Source organism: Barbus barbus, assembly GCF_936440315.1.
Source record: "Barbus barbus genome assembly, chromosome: 44".
NCBI classification, from domain to species: Eukaryota; Metazoa; Chordata; class Actinopteri; order Cypriniformes; family Cyprinidae; genus Barbus; species Barbus barbus.
This window is the reverse complement of record NC_136722.1, coordinates 8607761-8625007: the sequence shown is the minus strand read 5'-3', so window position 1 is coordinate 8625007 and position 17247 is coordinate 8607761. Positions and strand designations below refer to the sequence as shown.

General features: G+C 41.6%; 1 protein-coding gene across 1 annotated transcript in view; it reads right to left on the bottom strand.

Moving 5' to 3' along the window:
- Positions 1-17247, bottom strand: part of LOC306863584 (transcriptional activator GLI3-like) — a 216786-nt gene that overhangs the window by 81806 nt on the left and 117733 nt on the right. The window contains exon 4 of the mRNA XM_079407007.1: positions 3447-3552. Within this exon, the coding sequence (XP_079263133.1) occupies positions 3447-3552 (106 nt within the window). The remainder of the gene's footprint in view (positions 1-3446; positions 3553-17247) is intronic.

Genomic DNA, 17247 nt, shown 5'->3' with positions numbered 1-17247 from the left:
TCAAGTTATAATTTATATCAAAATCAAAAACATTTTCACCATGTTTTTAGGAATAAAATTATAAACTTATAAAGCCAATATGTTAATAATAGGCATACTAATAAGCAACTAGTTACAGTTTTTTATTTGCTTTGGTACTATTTTCTCAAGTAAGGTGTATATTTTCAGAACTCTTAGTACAAAAATCCAAACTGATCACACTTGTAACATTGCTAGTTATTTTTTCAAAACCTGATCCCATGCTTTCATTACAATTAGGCCTACACATATACACATATATCCATTCAATCATTGTTTCAAAACACAAGATTATTGTTATATATATTAAGAACATTTGATTTAATCACAGAAACACTACAGTATTACATATTTTTTAATTTAGTACTTTTAACAATCAAGAGGAAACAATGCAAGATACATTTCAAATCACCTTTGTTGCTGAAATAATTACAGTAATAGAGGCAATAATTGTCACGTTAGAATTGTCACTTACATTACCAACTTGCATAACTCACATAAAATCCATAATGTTTGTAGAAGTATTTACCCAGTGTGTTAGGCTGTATCAAAAGGTGTGATAAAGGTAGTGACATAGTACCATGAAAAAATAAAATAGTACCAAACAAAAAATAACTATAAGTAGGCACACTCACACGCTCATGCACTCACACACATTCATATATCATATATATATTATGCACATATGGAATAATGGGTTTTATACAGCACAAAGTGTACATTGTATATTCTTATATATTAATAAAACTGTAATAGTGAGAATTGGTCCCTATACTGAGTGTGTGTGTGTGTGTGTGTGTGTGTGTGTGTGTGTATATATATATAAATAAATATATAAATAATCCTCTATGCAATCAGAGAATATTGTTATATTAATGACAGTTATAAAATAACTAATTTATGATATTTGCTCAGGTGGGTCCTGGGGTTTTATCTATCGGATTGCAACGCATATTCTTGTTAACACTTGTGGACATTACACATAGTGCGCGTCTGATTAGAGTTAAGCCGGTCTGCATGGTAGCCCAAGCTCACATAGGCATAGACCACTATTGTTAAGCCGGTCGGCGTGGTAACAATAGTGGTCTATGTCTAGGCATACATAGCCATAGGCCACAAGTGTTAAGCTAGTTGGCGTGATGCCCCAGACACACATAGATAGTACATAGAAGCGGTTCACATGGCTCTTCGGAGCAGCAGAAGTAGTAGCATAGCAGATCTATTCCGCCAAGATCAAATACATTAACATTGTCATGTACTTTACCATGACAATCCCTCCGAGAGTTGACAGAAATACAGCGTTCTGGCATGAAACTCTAGATGGCGCAGTCCGATAGATCTAACTCAATATGACATAATGACATCATTATCACATGACACAGCTGATTGGTTCTCTCCTGTATTGGTAGCCAATGAGCTCGCTGCTCAACATTCAAATACTTGGCTAGTGTTTGCTGTAGCAGTGCACTTCAGAAACGATCCACCTTCCCCAGCTCCACATTCATAGATCAAATGTAATTGGACAAATAAATGTAGTCATAAATAAAATGTTAATTTTCAATATTTTGTTGAGAATACTTTGCAGGCAATGACTGGCTTGAGTCTGGAACTCATGGACATCACCAGAGACTGGGGTTTGTGATGCTTTGCCAGGTCTTTACTGCAGCTTACTTTTGTTGTTGTTTGTTTGTGGGTCTTTCTGCCTTTAGTTTTGTCTTCAGCAAGTGAAATGCATGCTCAATCGGGTTGAGATCAGGAAATTGACTCATGAATATTCTACTTTTTTACCTTCAGAAACTCCAGGGTTGCTTTTGTTGTATGTTTTGGGTCATCGTCTATTTGTACTATGAAGCGCCGTCCAATCAACTTTGCTCCATTTGACTTAATCTGTCCAGAGAGTACATCCCTATACACTTCAGAATTATTTCGGCTGCTACTGTCTTCTGTCACGGCATCAATAAACACCAGTAACCCAGTGCCAATGGAAGCTATGCATGCTCATGCCATCACACTGCTCCACCATGTTTCACGGATGATGTTGTATGCTTTGGATCATGAGCTGTTCCAAGCCTTCTCCATACTTTTTACTTCCCGTCATTCTGGTACAGGTTGATCTTAATTTCAATCGTCCAATGAGTGCTTTTTTTCAGAAGTGTTCTGGATTTTTTAGATGTTTTTTGGCTAAATCTAATCTGGCCTTGTTTGCACCTTGTGGTGAACACTTTGTATTTGTTCTCTTGATTTTAGACTTTGACAGTGACATACCTACCTCCTAGTGTTCTTCTCTTGGCTGGATGTTGTGAAAGGGTTTTTCATTACCATGGAGAGGATCCTCCGATCATCCACCACTGTTCAGGCCTTTTTATGTTGCTGAGCTCACCAGTGCATTCTTTTTTCTTTTTCTTTTTTCTCTCAGAATGTACCAAACTGTTGATTGGCCACTCTGGATGTTCCTGCTATCTCTCTAATGGACTTGTTTTGTTTTTGAAGCCTAACAATTGTCTGTTTCACCTGAATGGAGAGCTCCTTTGACCACAATGTGTGGGTTCACAGCAACAGCTTACAAATGCAAATGGCACACTTAGAATCAACTTCAGACCTTTTACCTGCTTAACTGATGTAGAAATAACGAAGGAATAGCCCACATCTTTCCATGAAATGGCTTTTGAGTCAACTGTCGAGTTTACTTATGGTCCCTTAAAAAGGGGGAGGTACATATCAAAGAGCTGTATCTCTCTAATGGATTTGTTTTGTTTTTGAAGCCTAACAATTGTCTGTTTCACCTGCATGGAGAGCTCCTTTGATCGCATGATGTGCGTTCACAGCAACAGCTTCCAAATGCAAATGGAACACTTAGAATCAACTCCAGATCGTTTACCTACTTAATTGATGTAGAAATAACGAAGGTATAGCCCACATCTGTCCATGAAATGGCTTTTGAGTCAACTGTCCAATTATTTATGGTCCCTTGAAAAGGGGGGAGGTATTAAAGAGCTGTAATTCCTTAACCTTTCCCCCAATTGTGATGAGAATAGTGTGATGAGAATACCCTCAAATTAAAGCTCAGAGTGTGCACTTTAAGCTCATATATAACTTATATAACTGTAACTTGAATATGTTTTGGTCAGCAGTTCAAATAATAAAAAATGTGCCTGTGTCCAAATATATTTGGACTTGACTTTATATAAATGTAACACTCAGATTCATATTCTGGATGTTTTTTTTTTTTTGCATTATTCTGAAAGAAGACAAGTTATGGAAGCAAAATTTATCAAAAACACAGATGTCCAATGAATGAAAAAACAATGGCTTTGCCTGTAGTGCCTTGCTTTAAAACTTGATAGAAAGAAACTTTAATTATATTCATGGTGGCTTTAAATATGGGAATAGACATAAGTAAAGTTGTGTAAGTTTGTGCGTTTACTCACATGTGTAGCGGAGGTACTGGTGAGGGTTCATATATGTACTGGCCTTGTGTATGTCTATCATCGATTGGTACTGGAGGATGAAAAGCAGGAAAAAACTGAGGTGTAGCTGTAAAATGAAAAAGAGAGTTTTTTGCGATTAAATGTTTAAACATAAGAACCATGATGCACAGTAAAGTGTTTAGTAAGAGTGCATTCACAGAATTTATTGCAAACAAACAAAAAAGTTATTTAAGTACACTCACGCAAACACACAAATTGGTGTGCAGCACTGTTGCAAACACACAGTTGCTATGAAGCTAATTAGCAAAAACATCTTCTGTATCCTCTATACTATATCCTACGTGTGTTTGTGTTCACATACTGTATGCAGTGCTGGACTGTGTGCTGTACTGCATAAAAAAATAAAAATAAATACAATTAAAACAACTTCAAAAACTGATTCATCACAACCATCAGAGAGAAGGTGGGAGGACCTTATAAAATCAAGAGCTAAAACATTAAAACACTCAGATAATATGGCATAAATTCAGGCATAAATTCAGAGTTAAAGGCTATATTGAGAGAGAACAATGTTTATGTACTTATGCACATAATTTATTGTTGGAAATAGTAATGTACCGGATGCTCCGTCATGTTTTTGGTCTATTTTGGTTTTGTTTTCCCTGTGTTCCTGTTTCCTTATTTGGTTGCTCCTGTTCTTGTTTAGTTAATTGATTAATCCCCTGCACCTGTTTTCCTAATCATCCTGTGTACTTAAGTTCCTGTCTGTTCAGTTTTGTTTGTCGGGTCTACTCGTTACTTTCCTGTGTTTCTTTGGTTCATGTTCAAGCTTTCTTATTGAATTATCCCCTGTGTTTTCATTTATTAAACACTATTCAGTGTACTCCTCGTCTCCTGCGTTCTCCCTGCTTCCCCGTTACGTAACAGAAGACCCGACCCAAACAGTAAGCGGCGCCCATTCTCCCCGTTTTGTTTTCCGGGTTTTGTAATTTTTTTTTTGTACGTTTTTTGTTTCCCTGCTTGGTTTTCCCCCGTGGCATGGAGCGACGTGGTTCGCTCGTCATTTCGCCCTAGCCCGCTGAAAGTAAGCATGGTAGGTTTTGCCGTGAGTCCGCTGGCCACCCGTCAGTCAAGTCTGCCGGCCGTTCACCTGTCAAGCCCGCCGGCCGCTCATCAGTCAAGTTTACCGGCCGCTCCGAAGTCAAGTTCGTGGGCTGCCGCTCGCTCAGGTCTCCGGCCGTTCCGATGTCAAGCCCGCCAGCTATGGCTCCCTCAAGCCCTCCGGCCATTCTGAAGTCTAGCCCGCCGGCCGCTCCGATGTCAAGCCTGCCGGCTGCGGCTCACTTCAGCTCCAAAGTTCGCTCCAGTGTCCTGACCAAGACTCCAGTGCAGGCTCCAACCCCTGATCTCATGTCCAGCCTACAGAGGGCCTCAGATTCCGAGCCTAGCCCTGATAAGGCTCCTGTTCCTGTGGATAGCCCACAGAGGGCTCCTGGTCCTGAGTTTAGCCCAGGGAGGGCTCCTCTTTCTGAGTTTAGCCCACGGAGGGCTCCTGTTTCTGAGTTTGGCCCACAGAGGGCTCCGGTTTCTGAGTTTGGCCCTGAGAGTGCTCTACTTGTTACTTTCCCTGTGTTTCCTTGGTTCATGTTCAAGCTTTCTTGTTGGATTATCCCGTGTTTTCGTTTATTAAAGACTATTGAGTTTATCTCCCTGCTTCCCCGTAATGTGACAATGCCTTAATCAAAACTGATTTACAGAAAATGTAACACTGGAGCTTTATTTGCTGAAAGGCACATAAATGGTTTATGACTCAGTCTTGATTATTAATTGACTAATTTGTTAATATTATATGGTAGAAATGTTTGCTCTCATATTGAGGCATTTGACTTGGTGCACACTTTGAAAAGTTATTGATCACTTCTGAAATTTAGAGGAGACAAATGTGAGAGTGTTAGAGCAACCACTGAGCAATAAAATATTCCTATTATGGAGTCTTGATAGATATTGCAGCAAGGCAATAAAGTGATATGTTTCTTTCACCACATTGTCAGTTTTTTACGGAAGTTCTAAGCGGCCATGCATTATTATAATTTTTGATCACGACATAACGAAAGTTGTTTTGTCGTTATCATGACTTAATTTTCTTGTGATCTCGACATAACGAAAGTTGTTTTGTCGTTATCACGACTTAATTTTCTCGTGATCTCGACATAACGAAAGTTGTTTTGTGGTTATCTGGACATAACGAAAGTTGTTGATCTCAACCTAAAAACCGTTTTCTCACGACATAATTGTAGCTATCGTGAGAAAATCAGGGTCGCTATATTGTCTTCGACGATAAAGTTGCAGACCCGACAGCCTCCTTTTGAAGTGTCGAACACTTATGTGTAAGTCGTCAATCACTGACAAACACAGAGCTAAAATGGCCAAGTATGAATATGCATGAAAAGTATTCTATCATGGATCAATGTAGTCGGTCACACACACAATACCTTCAATATTTGGGATGGTACTTATACCATATTTTTATTTTTATTATTTCAGTTTGAGTGAGTCCCTGATCAAAGTAAAAGCGAATACGATCATCCATGATGCTGCGATGATGCTGCTTCTATAGCATTTTCTCATGCCGAATACACAGAGAAAATTAAGTCGTGATAACGACAAAACAACTTTCGTTATGTCGAGATCACGAGAAAATTTTTGCCTAGTGAGGAGCATTTTGTGAAATATTAGACTATATACTTCATTATATTTTATTTGGCCTGTTAGTGATGTCTTAATTATTTAATGTTTAAATAAATATTTTATGAAACAAGTTATGAGAGCCACTCTGTAAATTATTATTTTTCAACAATTAGAAACTGTATAATTTAGAAGGTAATTAAAAAAAAAACATGTTTGCATGCTATTTTTTTTATTTGAGTGTTGACTATGATGACACAAGACAGGAAAACTGTTCCTAGAAAGATAGTAAACTTCTGCAACACATCCTGCAATCATTGAAAATGGGAACTAAGTAGCTCTCTTTCCTGAATTTACTGGTTTAATTTAAACTATTTTAAATACATGCTGTAAATTTCAGTCTACCATTTCCGACACCCTTGCTTTTGAACTACCACTTTTTGTAGCCATGCATAATGCAGAGGGCAATTTTTTCCTGTCATTATTTCACGCTGCATTCATTAAGACGCGATTATAAAAGGTTTTAATGAAAGAGATGATTAAAGGCAAACTTTGACCAGACTCATTAGTTTCTGAAGGAACACAAACATTCATTGAACAGAAAAGAGAGTGTGAAAACGATCACAATTACAGCTTATTATTTTAGGATGATGATAGGGCCTGAAGCATTTACTAAAATCACTCCCATAATCATTTTATAAAGACTTACTATTTTCTTTCCTTCTCTCATCCTCTCTCTTGAAGTTTCATTACATATGCTCTTTGGGGGATTGGAGTAATGCTATGTTAACCCCCTGATCAAGAGGTAATTGTATTGTGACCAACAGATCAGATTTTGAGAACAATAACTGCTTCTGTTCGTCTGTCACTTAAAAAGTCATAAGTGAAGCCAAGAAGAACTTTCACTGATTAACAGGATAACATCATTGACCATCCTCCAATCATCTCCTTACAATAGCATTCCTTACAAAAAAAAAAAAACGCACACACATTAAAAATGCAAAAAAAATAAAAAAAGTATTTAAGAAAAAAATGAACTCAAAATTTCAGGGTGATACAACTGCCCTGATGTCATAATTAAGCTTAATTAAAATTATGACATTTTTGGAAATAGACCTTAGACCTTGTAGTTGTCAGACTTTTGTCCCCGTGTCTTGTGCTTCCATGTCCTTATGTGGTTGTTCCTGTTCATTATTAGTTTATTTGTCCCCAGCCGTGTTTCATTAATTATCTAGTTTTCCCAACTATTATCGCCCCGTGGACCTCCCAGACACCACTGAACTAAGTTGGAGGGAAGGAGTTTTCCGGTGTCTGGGGAGTGTCCGGGCCCGAGCCAGAACCAGCCCGCTGTCCTCCGTGGCTCTCCCAAGCCTGCCGCCGGCCACCGCTGACTACGAGTGAATTTGCAAGTGATATTTTTGCTGAGCTCACCATATGCTCATGTTATGACTTAAAAATGTACATGTGATGTCTTTTTTTCTGATTGTTTTGCAATGACATCATTTGTCATGTTGATGTAATAAACTGAGATGACACGCATTAAACTTTAAAAAAAAAAATTCAAACAGTCCTCATCTCTGCCGAACATCAGCGTTGACGGCACACCTACAAAAAGCAGCTCCAGTTGTGCAGCGTGAGAGACTGATAATGACGGAGACGTGCACAATAAAAGTGCAGAAAAGCAGTGTTTATTTCATGCACAACTTAAACAAACTAAAACAGGAATGTTGTGAGCTGTGTGGACATTAACAATATCATTAACAATTCTCGTTTTTATAATCAATACAATTCTGTTAATGCATGAACTAAATATTGTAGCTCACTTGCCATCCAATAATCGGAAATAAGCTTTGAGCTCTGTTAACGTTTAATAAACAAAGTATCAGCTTTAAAATTCTGTCAAATTCATTACTAAATTTAAACAATAAATAACATTTTGGCGCACTTTAACGTGGCATGAGCGATCGCTTTAGCGCCTCAGTTCAATTGGTACATATACCCATCAAATCTTTCTCTTTACTATAGTACGAAATAAACATGAGTAAATAAATGTGAGTGTGAAGTCCCTGCCTGCTTCAAATGCTCCACCATCATCCCCATTCCAAAGAAACCTAAGATAACAGGACTTCATGATTACAGACCTGTTGCTTTAACGTCTGTGGTCATGAAGTCATTTGAAAGACTGGTGTTGGCTTATCTGAAGAACATTACTGGACCCTTACTGGGCCCCCTGCAGTTTGCTTACCAAGCAAACAGGGCTGCGTTTCCCAAAAGCATCGTAAGCTTAAGTATATCTTGGACCCATTGAAACCATTGGAGTGCTACGATCAATTTAGGCTTACGGTTAGCCCAGATTCATGGATGATGCAGTCAACATGGGACTGCACTTCATCTTACAGCATCTGGATAAATCAGGGAATTGTGTGAGGATCCCGTTCATGGACTTCAGTTCGGCCTTCAACACCATCATCTCAACACTCCTCCAGACCAAACTAACCCAGCTCTCTGTTCCTAGCTATATCTGTCAGTGGATCACCAGCTTTCTGACAGATAGGCAACCGCTAGTGAGACTGGGGAAATTCATGCCAAACAGCCACACGACCAGCACTGGCACCCCTCAGAGTTGCGTCCTCAACCCACAGCTCTTCCCCTGCAAACAAGCCTTGTTTGCTTAACAAGCCTAACTTAAGGATCCCCAGAGGGCTGCCAGTGCAGGGCCCCTGAGAATTTGTTCATTGGCAAAACATTGGACTCTTAGCACTGGCCCTGCACGGGCAGCCCTCAATTAGCCCCCAGGAAGCCCTCACTAGGCCCACACAGGGCCCACACGATTAATCTACAACAATCTGTTTCACTTTAAATACTTTTAAGCTACTATAAAGCTACTATAAAAGTATTTGGTAAAAACAGTTATTATACATCTGAAATGGATGCAGTCACCACTGTAATGCCTTGTGGAGAAGGACACACACAAAATAATTGCAACTCAGCATATTCCAAGGAGCCTTCCCCCCCCAGCATCTGCAAGTCGTAGAAAAAGTTAATACATTATCGATCTGCATTTAACTGGCTGGCCGATTTCCTGCCCTAAATCTCCTTATCTCAGGAGACCTCTAAAAACCAGGAGAAATTTTAGGGAAACATCTGGATGTATTCCAGAAAAGGACTTCACTGTGGTTTTTTATCATTTAAACATAATTCAACCACGAACAGTACAAAGAATGTTGTAGCTGGAAATGCTTCAGCACAGACTCTCACGGGACCTCCTGACCGCTTAACTCGTAATTCAATGATTTTATCAACAAGGGAAGACTGTTTTACGACGAGACTCTCAACCTGCCACAGGAGCTGCTCACTCAGTTGTACTCGGCAGTCATTGAGTCTGTTCTGTGCACTTCAATAACTGTCTGATTTGGCTCAGCTACAAAATCAGACATCAGAAGACTACAGAGGACGGGTCGGACTGCTGAAAGGATTATTGGTACTCCCCTGCTCACCCTTCAAGAACTGTATACATCCAGAGTGAGGAAAAGGGCTCAGAAAATCACTCTGGATTCCTCACATCCAAGCCATCTCCTTTTTGAACTTTTGCCATCTGGCCAGCGCTACAGAGCACCAAATACCAGGACAGACAAGCGCAAGAACGGTTTATTTCCCCTAGGCAATCTTCCTCAGTAACAGTTAAATGTTCCCCCCATTGTACAATAAAAATATGTGCAAAAGCCTTGTATTTATTTGTTACCACCCTAAATCCTAGTACATCCCTACATCACATTCTATTTTATTCATATTCTATTTTTTCTATAGCACACCTGTGCATACAATTTACTTTATTTTAAAATTATAATTTTTTCTATTATTGTTTATTTGTGTATTTTTAATCTGTGACCCCTTTTCCACCAAGGCAGTTCCAGTGCTGGTTCGGAGCCAGAGCCTAGTTTCAAACCGGTTCTTTGTTTTTCGACACCCAAAGCACCAGCTCCGAACCAGGAAAAGCGGTTCGTAAGTAGCACCAAAACATTGCTGGGCTAGAAGGAAGAAACGTTTGTGTCAGGGGCTGGGGGCGGGGTTACCGTGACCAACAACCCAGACAGCAACATAGTTTTGGCCCAGATCTGGCCTGTGTGAAATCCATGCGGGCCAGATGTGGGCCGGATCTGGGCCGACACTGCTTGCTGTCTGGGAAGACGAACAGAAACTTGGACCGCCATATTTGAAATAGCAGCTAAATGCGAACACATTTGATTCGCCGTGTTTGGATGCCGATGTAGGTTCGCAAAGCCATGAACATCAATAGCAACGCAACGTCCGCCATTGCTGATAGTTTTTTTAGGCTTGTTCGGGATGGATCGGCGCTGTGCGGACCGGTCGGTGCGAGGCATCGGGGTGCTGCGGGAGCGACTGGAAAGACTGCTCTTGATGCTTTTGGCTCGCTCTCGCGGTGCTTTAGTGTGTTGTGTGCCGATCGATCGGTCTATGTGGCGCTGATGCACCTCGAACAAGCCTGTTGTGCCGCTCCCGTGAACCGAAACATGAAACGTATTGTGACGTAAGACCTGGCTCTGTATTGGCTCTCTAGCCTGTGGAAAAGTAACCGGTTCTTAAAGGGCTCGCCAGTCGAACCAACTAAGAACTGGCAATAGCATTGGCTCTGAACTAGCACCTGGTTCCAGCTGGTGGAAAGGGGGTATGTGTGTTGTTGTCTTTAGCCCTATTCGGACGAGACTAGTTTTACAGGGAGTCGTTAGAGAAATTTGTGTTTCACAGATGTACTTGGTGATTTTAATCCCGTACGAATCTGCTATGTCTGTATTTTTCTCAGACAACCTCTGTAATAATTCCAGAGCAAATTACCTACTGTTTTCCAGCAAACTCAGTGATCCTCTGAGAAAACTAATCCCGTCCGAATGCGATGTCTGTGATTGCCGGTGAATTTTTTTTTCACAGCGTGTTTACTTGTGTGTTTTGGCCAATGTGAATTACCATAGAAGCTCTTACCGGGTGCACATTTTATATATTTGCCTCCCTGCAAAGGAAATTTTTTTTTTATTAAAATAATAATAAAATCAAGAGCCAGAGCACGTTAACTGTTAAGACTGGCAATTGTAATATCAGCATCAGGTAAAATTATTTGCGTTCATTTCTGCACTCAATTACATAATGTGTTAATTACATATGTACCTTTATGAAAATTAAACATGGGTTTACTACAAATAAATAACTAAAGTAATGTAACCACACATTAACATGGTTTTGCTATACTAGCCATTTAGCTTCACCATAGTATTTGTGTGATTATGGTAATCAATCAGAATGATACGCAATGCATGCATACAGAGCATGTGATCTCTGAAACGCCCAGATGTCCAAAACAGACCCCCCCACCTCTCTAACAAACACGGAGATGTTAGTCCCGTCCGAATTGGTACATGAAAATCGCAGACGTCAGGTGATAAGAATCGAAACTCAAACGTAGTTTAGAAAACTAGTCCTGTCCGAATAGGGCTTTTGTGTACTGGAAGCTTGTGACACTACAAACAAATTCCTTGTATGCGCAAACATACTTGGCAATAAATCTCTTTCTGACTTCTTAAAGAAATCAAGATGTGGGCCTATGTTTTAAGATAGCCTACAGTACATCTTACTGAAATGTCTCCTGTAATTGCTCATTCATTGTTTCAAACTGCGGAAAACATGTAAACTTGTAAACAATGCCACGTAACAATACATTTACCTCAGAATAACCATTTGGTGTCCATAAGATCATTTGTCAGCTAGAAAAAATAACTATAAAAAGAAGCATTTTGCTAAAAAAATATGCGCTATATTGCATTCGTATTTTTAACCTTTTAACCTACATGATAAAAAAGAACTCAAGTAACTAAAGATCCTACATCTCTTTCCAATTTTTGGCCCACTGCAAATCTTCCTTTTATTTTAGAGATTATGGAGAAAGTTAAACTGGCTTAACTACAGTCTTTCTTGTCAGAAAACGCTATTAATGAAGTCTTTCAATCAGGTTTTAAAGCTCTACAAAGCACTGAATCGGCTCTGTTAAGAGTCTTTAATGACATATTTCTCACGACAGATTCAGGGAAACGATTTAAGCGCTTCATTTGACTTAGTCGATCTCAACATTCTTCTGTCACGCCTGGAGTCATGTGTAGGACTTTGTGCTATGGTTTTACAGTGGTTTCATTCTTATTTGTCAAATAGGTGTTTTACTGTTCAAATAGGGCACTGCGTTTCTACTGACATTCCTCTTGGTTGTGGTGTTCCGAAAGGTTCTATCCTTGCGCCTGTGTTGTTTTCAATGTATTTGCTCCCCTTGGCCTCCAAAAAAAAAAAAATCCTTTCATTTATATACTGATGATACCCAGCTGTATCTTCCCCTACAGCATAATAATAAGTATTCTCTTCAACCATTGTTAGATTGCCTAAACAAACTTAAACTATGGCTTTTAAGCATTTTTTTTTTTTTTTACAGCTGAACGAAAACAAATCAGAAATTCATTTTATTTGGTCCTAGGGAAAATGTTGCTTTTATTCATTTTGATCTTGGTTTCCTCACTCCATACACAGTGTGCCAGGAACTTAGGCATTTTATTTGACTCCAGTTTAAAGTCTATAACATCTCGGCTTGATTATTGTAACTCTTTGTATTCTGGTATTTCTCAGTCTTTAATTTCTGTTCAGGAAGCAGACATACTCTGTCAGTTTAAATCTAGATTAAAGACTTATCTCTTTAACCTGGCTTACATATAATACACTATCACATTTCTATAATTCAAATCCGTTAAAGGATTGTTAGCTGCATCAATTAGGTCAACCGGAACCAGGAACACTTCACAAAACACCCAATGTACTTGTTACATCGTTAGAAGAATGGCATCTACGCTAATATTAGTCTGTTTCTTTCTTATTCTGAGGTCACCGTAGCCACCCAGATCCAGACTTTATCCAGATCAAATGGACACAGCAGCCACTCGGATCCAGACTGTATCCAGATCAGATGGATGACCTCTACAGCCAGGACACCTAGATGAGCTCCAGAGACTGATCCCCAGTGAAGACCCTGTCTCCAAGACGGCCATTGGGACAAGACCACAGGGACCAGATGAGTCCTTTGCACAATCTGACTCTGCTTTAGCCTAGATTTAAACTACTGATTTTGTCTGGCCAGAGGAGAATGACTATTTCGACAAACTATTTCCCCGTCTAAATACAGTAAAACTAAGTAAAGTAAAGTCAAAGTAAAGTCGTGACGTATTGTCAAGTATGGTGACCCATACTCGAAATTGGTGCTCTGCGTTTAACCCATCCAAGTGCACACACACAGCAGTGAGTAGTGAACAAATCCACACACACACACACACCGTGAACACACACCCGGAGCAGTGGGCAGCCATGCTGCAGCGCCCGGGGAGCAATTGGGGGTTCGGTGCCTTGCTCAAGGGCACCTCAGTCGTGGTATTGAGGGTGGAGAGAGCGCTGGACATTCCCTCCCCCCACCTACAATTCCTGCCGGCCGGGGGCTCGAACTCGCAACCTTTCGATTACTAGTCCGACTCTCTAACCATTAGGCCACGACTTCCCCCAAAGCTTTATATCAAGCCGATGTAAAGCTGCTTTGACACAATTTGCATTGTTAAAAGCGCTATACAAATAATATTGACTTGACTTGACTTTAATTTCTCATCTTCAGTTAATTCAGAATGCAGCCGCTAGACTGCTTGAAGGGAAGCGAAAATATTAACATATTACTCCTGTTTTACACTGACTTCCTGTCAAGTATAGGATTGATTTTAAAATGTTATTATTTGGTTACAACGCCCCCAATAACCTGGCTCCTCGATACTTAACCGATTTGTTGCTTCCGTATACCCTGTCTATAATCTTGAGATCGTGTGACCCAAAGATGTTCACAAGTCTTTAACTTGGAGTCTGAGTCAAGTCTGAAGTCTTTGACGTGATTGATGTTCAATCCTCATGTATTGAAATCTTCCTATTTATTAAGCTGTTTTATAGGCTATAGACAAAATATATGATCTTATGATCTGCTTTGTAAAAAAAAAAAGAAGAGGTGTTAAGATGTAAGGTTAATAAACATCCAGCCCATTACTTGTTTTAATCCATTATCATGTTCAAAACAGTTTTTCTGTTATCAAATTCTATAAAAAGAGTATGATCTACCATGACACATAAGGAAATAGCCTGTGACACAGATATTACAAAACCATACAAATAAAGTTCCCCTTCAGGAACTCGAGCTGCATCGAAGCGCTATGGGAACGTCTTCAGGGTGACCGCAATCTGTCCAATGGATGGGCAAGACGTCACGGGCAGGTGACGTAATCGGCCAGGTAGCATAAAAGCACGTGCGGTGGAACCAGCGTCAGCTTTTTGTCATTCAGCAACCGCTACTCTGTGTGTGTCTGTCGATCTGTGTTGTGAGCCTTATTTAGTGTTGTCTGTCCCTACACAATCACTTGAAATAAGCTCCAGAATGTCTAAAAGTGCAGAGAAAACTAAACACTTGGGCGAGAGCAGATCGCATATCACTGCTGGGGATACACACACAGTCCGTGTGTGGTCTGCTTGAGAGCACAGCAAGGAGAGTTAGCTCTCTGGGATCGGAAGCACGCCCCGTGGTTTCTTCCCCCAAGAGAGAGCGCTCGAGGAGGTGGACGTGAAGGACGTCGATGAGCTTGTAAAGCTGCAGTGTTTGCACAAGCATACTATGAATGACAACATCATTATAGCAGCGTAGAAATGCTAGAATGGAGTTTGCGCTGTTAGCTCTAAAGAGAAGTGGCTGATTGTGCTTCTCCCCGCTGTACGATCTCGCAGTTCCGGTCCACCACTGCTGAGGCACGGCGGTGAGTGAGATCACGAGGATCGCAACATGGATATGGCGGACGGGTTGGAGACGGGTTCGCCCTATCTCCACCTGCATTCCCCAGATCTAGCGCTCTCGCTCAGTGTTGGAAGCCCGTGGTGCGGTTCTTCTCTCTTTGAGTGAGAGCTCCATGTTGCAGCACGCGTTGCCGCGTCTTATTATGAATCCTTTCATATCAGACCGTGTTTACTTGTCTGGTTGTCTTTCTTCATTTAATTTTGAGGAATTAAATTATGTATTTCATCTAACCAGGAGAAGTTAGATGTGTGTGTATGTGTATATATATATATACGGTATATATATATATATATATATATATATATATATATATATATATATATATATATATATATATACGGTATATATATATATACGGTATATATATATATATATATATATATATATACGGTATATGTATGCATATGTGTAGGAGCCTCTTGGGACATTTCTCGAGTGAGAGCATGATGCTTTACCTCTCTTTCTCTGAGGAGGTTGAGGTGGTCACCCAACCGTGTTCCAGCTCCTCATTTAGGGAGTGTCACTTCTCGTTCTCCCTGTAATATTGGAGTCAGAGTGGTGCTCCCGGGCCGAAGGCTTCTAGCAGAAGGCGGATCTGCGGACCGTCATTCTCGCTGGATAGTCTTCGGCTATAACATCCTACTGCCCATGGCCCAGGACTTCGGAGGGCCGGCCCCTCTGGGGAAGAGCGGCGTACACCGCGGTACATGGTGCCCGTCTCTCCTCAGTGCCCCCAGGAGATCGGCCTGCCAACCCTGCCATGTACAGTGTTCCAGGGCGCAGCGATCTCCAGCGAGCACACATCTCAGTTTTTTCCGCCCGGAAATGTAGATGTTCGCCACCCCTTCGGGGGTCTCTAGAGCAGCTAGTTCAGCCGTCTCCTGCCGGTGTGCCGTTCCAGAACACTGAGCTAGCCGCTCTGGGTACACCAGAGGCCGGTCTCGAGAGACTGGTTCCCTTAGTAGACTATTTGGCTGCGTGGAAACTACTGCCAAATGTGTCACCAGGCACGCATGTCCCCTGCTCGGATCGTGTCGATCCTCACAGCAGTCAAGAGAGTGAAAGAAGGCCAGTCACTCACTGTCAAGCAGTTTCAGAGACTGCTGTGTCTGAGGGCAGCTGCGTCCAACGTGATGCCTTTTGGCCTGCTGTACATGAGACCCCTACAGTGGTGGCTCAAGACCAAAGGGTTCTCCCCGTGGGGAAACCCACTCCGCACTTTCAAGGTCACGAAACGATGCATACGTGCCTTAGACATGTGGAGGAAACCTTGGTTCTTGTCCCAGGGCCCGGTGCTGGGAGCTCCTTGTCGCCGTGTAACACTAGCAACAGACGCGTCCCTCACCGGTTAGGGAACGGTCATGAGTGGCCACCCTGCCCGCGGTCTGTGGAGTGGCCGCCATCTGACATGGCATATCAATTGGCTGGAGATGCTGGCTGTGTTTCGAGCACTCAAACACTTCCTCCCAGACCTAAGAGACCACCACATGTTGGTGCGCACCGACAGCACATACATAAATCACCAGGGAGGTCTGCGGTCGCGACCCTTGTACAAGCTGGCGCACCAGATCCTTGTGTGGTCCCAGGGCAAACTCCTCTCATTAAGAGCAGTGCACATTCCTGGGCATCTCAATGTGGGAGCAGACGTTCTGTCGAGACAGGGGCCGAGGTGGTGAAGCAGATATGGAGAGTGTTTGGCCAGGCACAGGTGGACCTGTTTGCGACTATAGAGTCAGCTCAATGTCCCCTCTGGTTCTCTCTGACTCCTCCAGCTCCTCTGGGACTGAATGCTATGGTGCAGACTTGGGCGAGGCTTCATCTGTACGCTTTTCCCCCTATCGCTCTGCTCCCGGGAGTTCTGGTGAGAGTGCGCCGGGATGAGGTCAGTCTACTACTGGTAGCGCCATTCTGGCCGGGCCAAGTATGGTTCTCGGACCTGATTTCTCTCCTCGACGGCACTCCAAGGGAGATTGTCGTCAAGAGAGATCTCCTCTCACAGGCATGGGGCACTATCGTCCACCCTTGCCTGGAGTTGTGGAAGCTGTGGGTATGGCCTCTGAAGAAGCACAGCTCTTAGCTTCCGGTCTCTCAACCGAGGTTGCTGAGACCATCCTCTAATCCAGAGCTCCCTCTACGAAGAAACTGTACGCCTTGAAGTGGAAGCTCTTGACTTCATGGTGTGGAGGTTGCCAGCTCGAC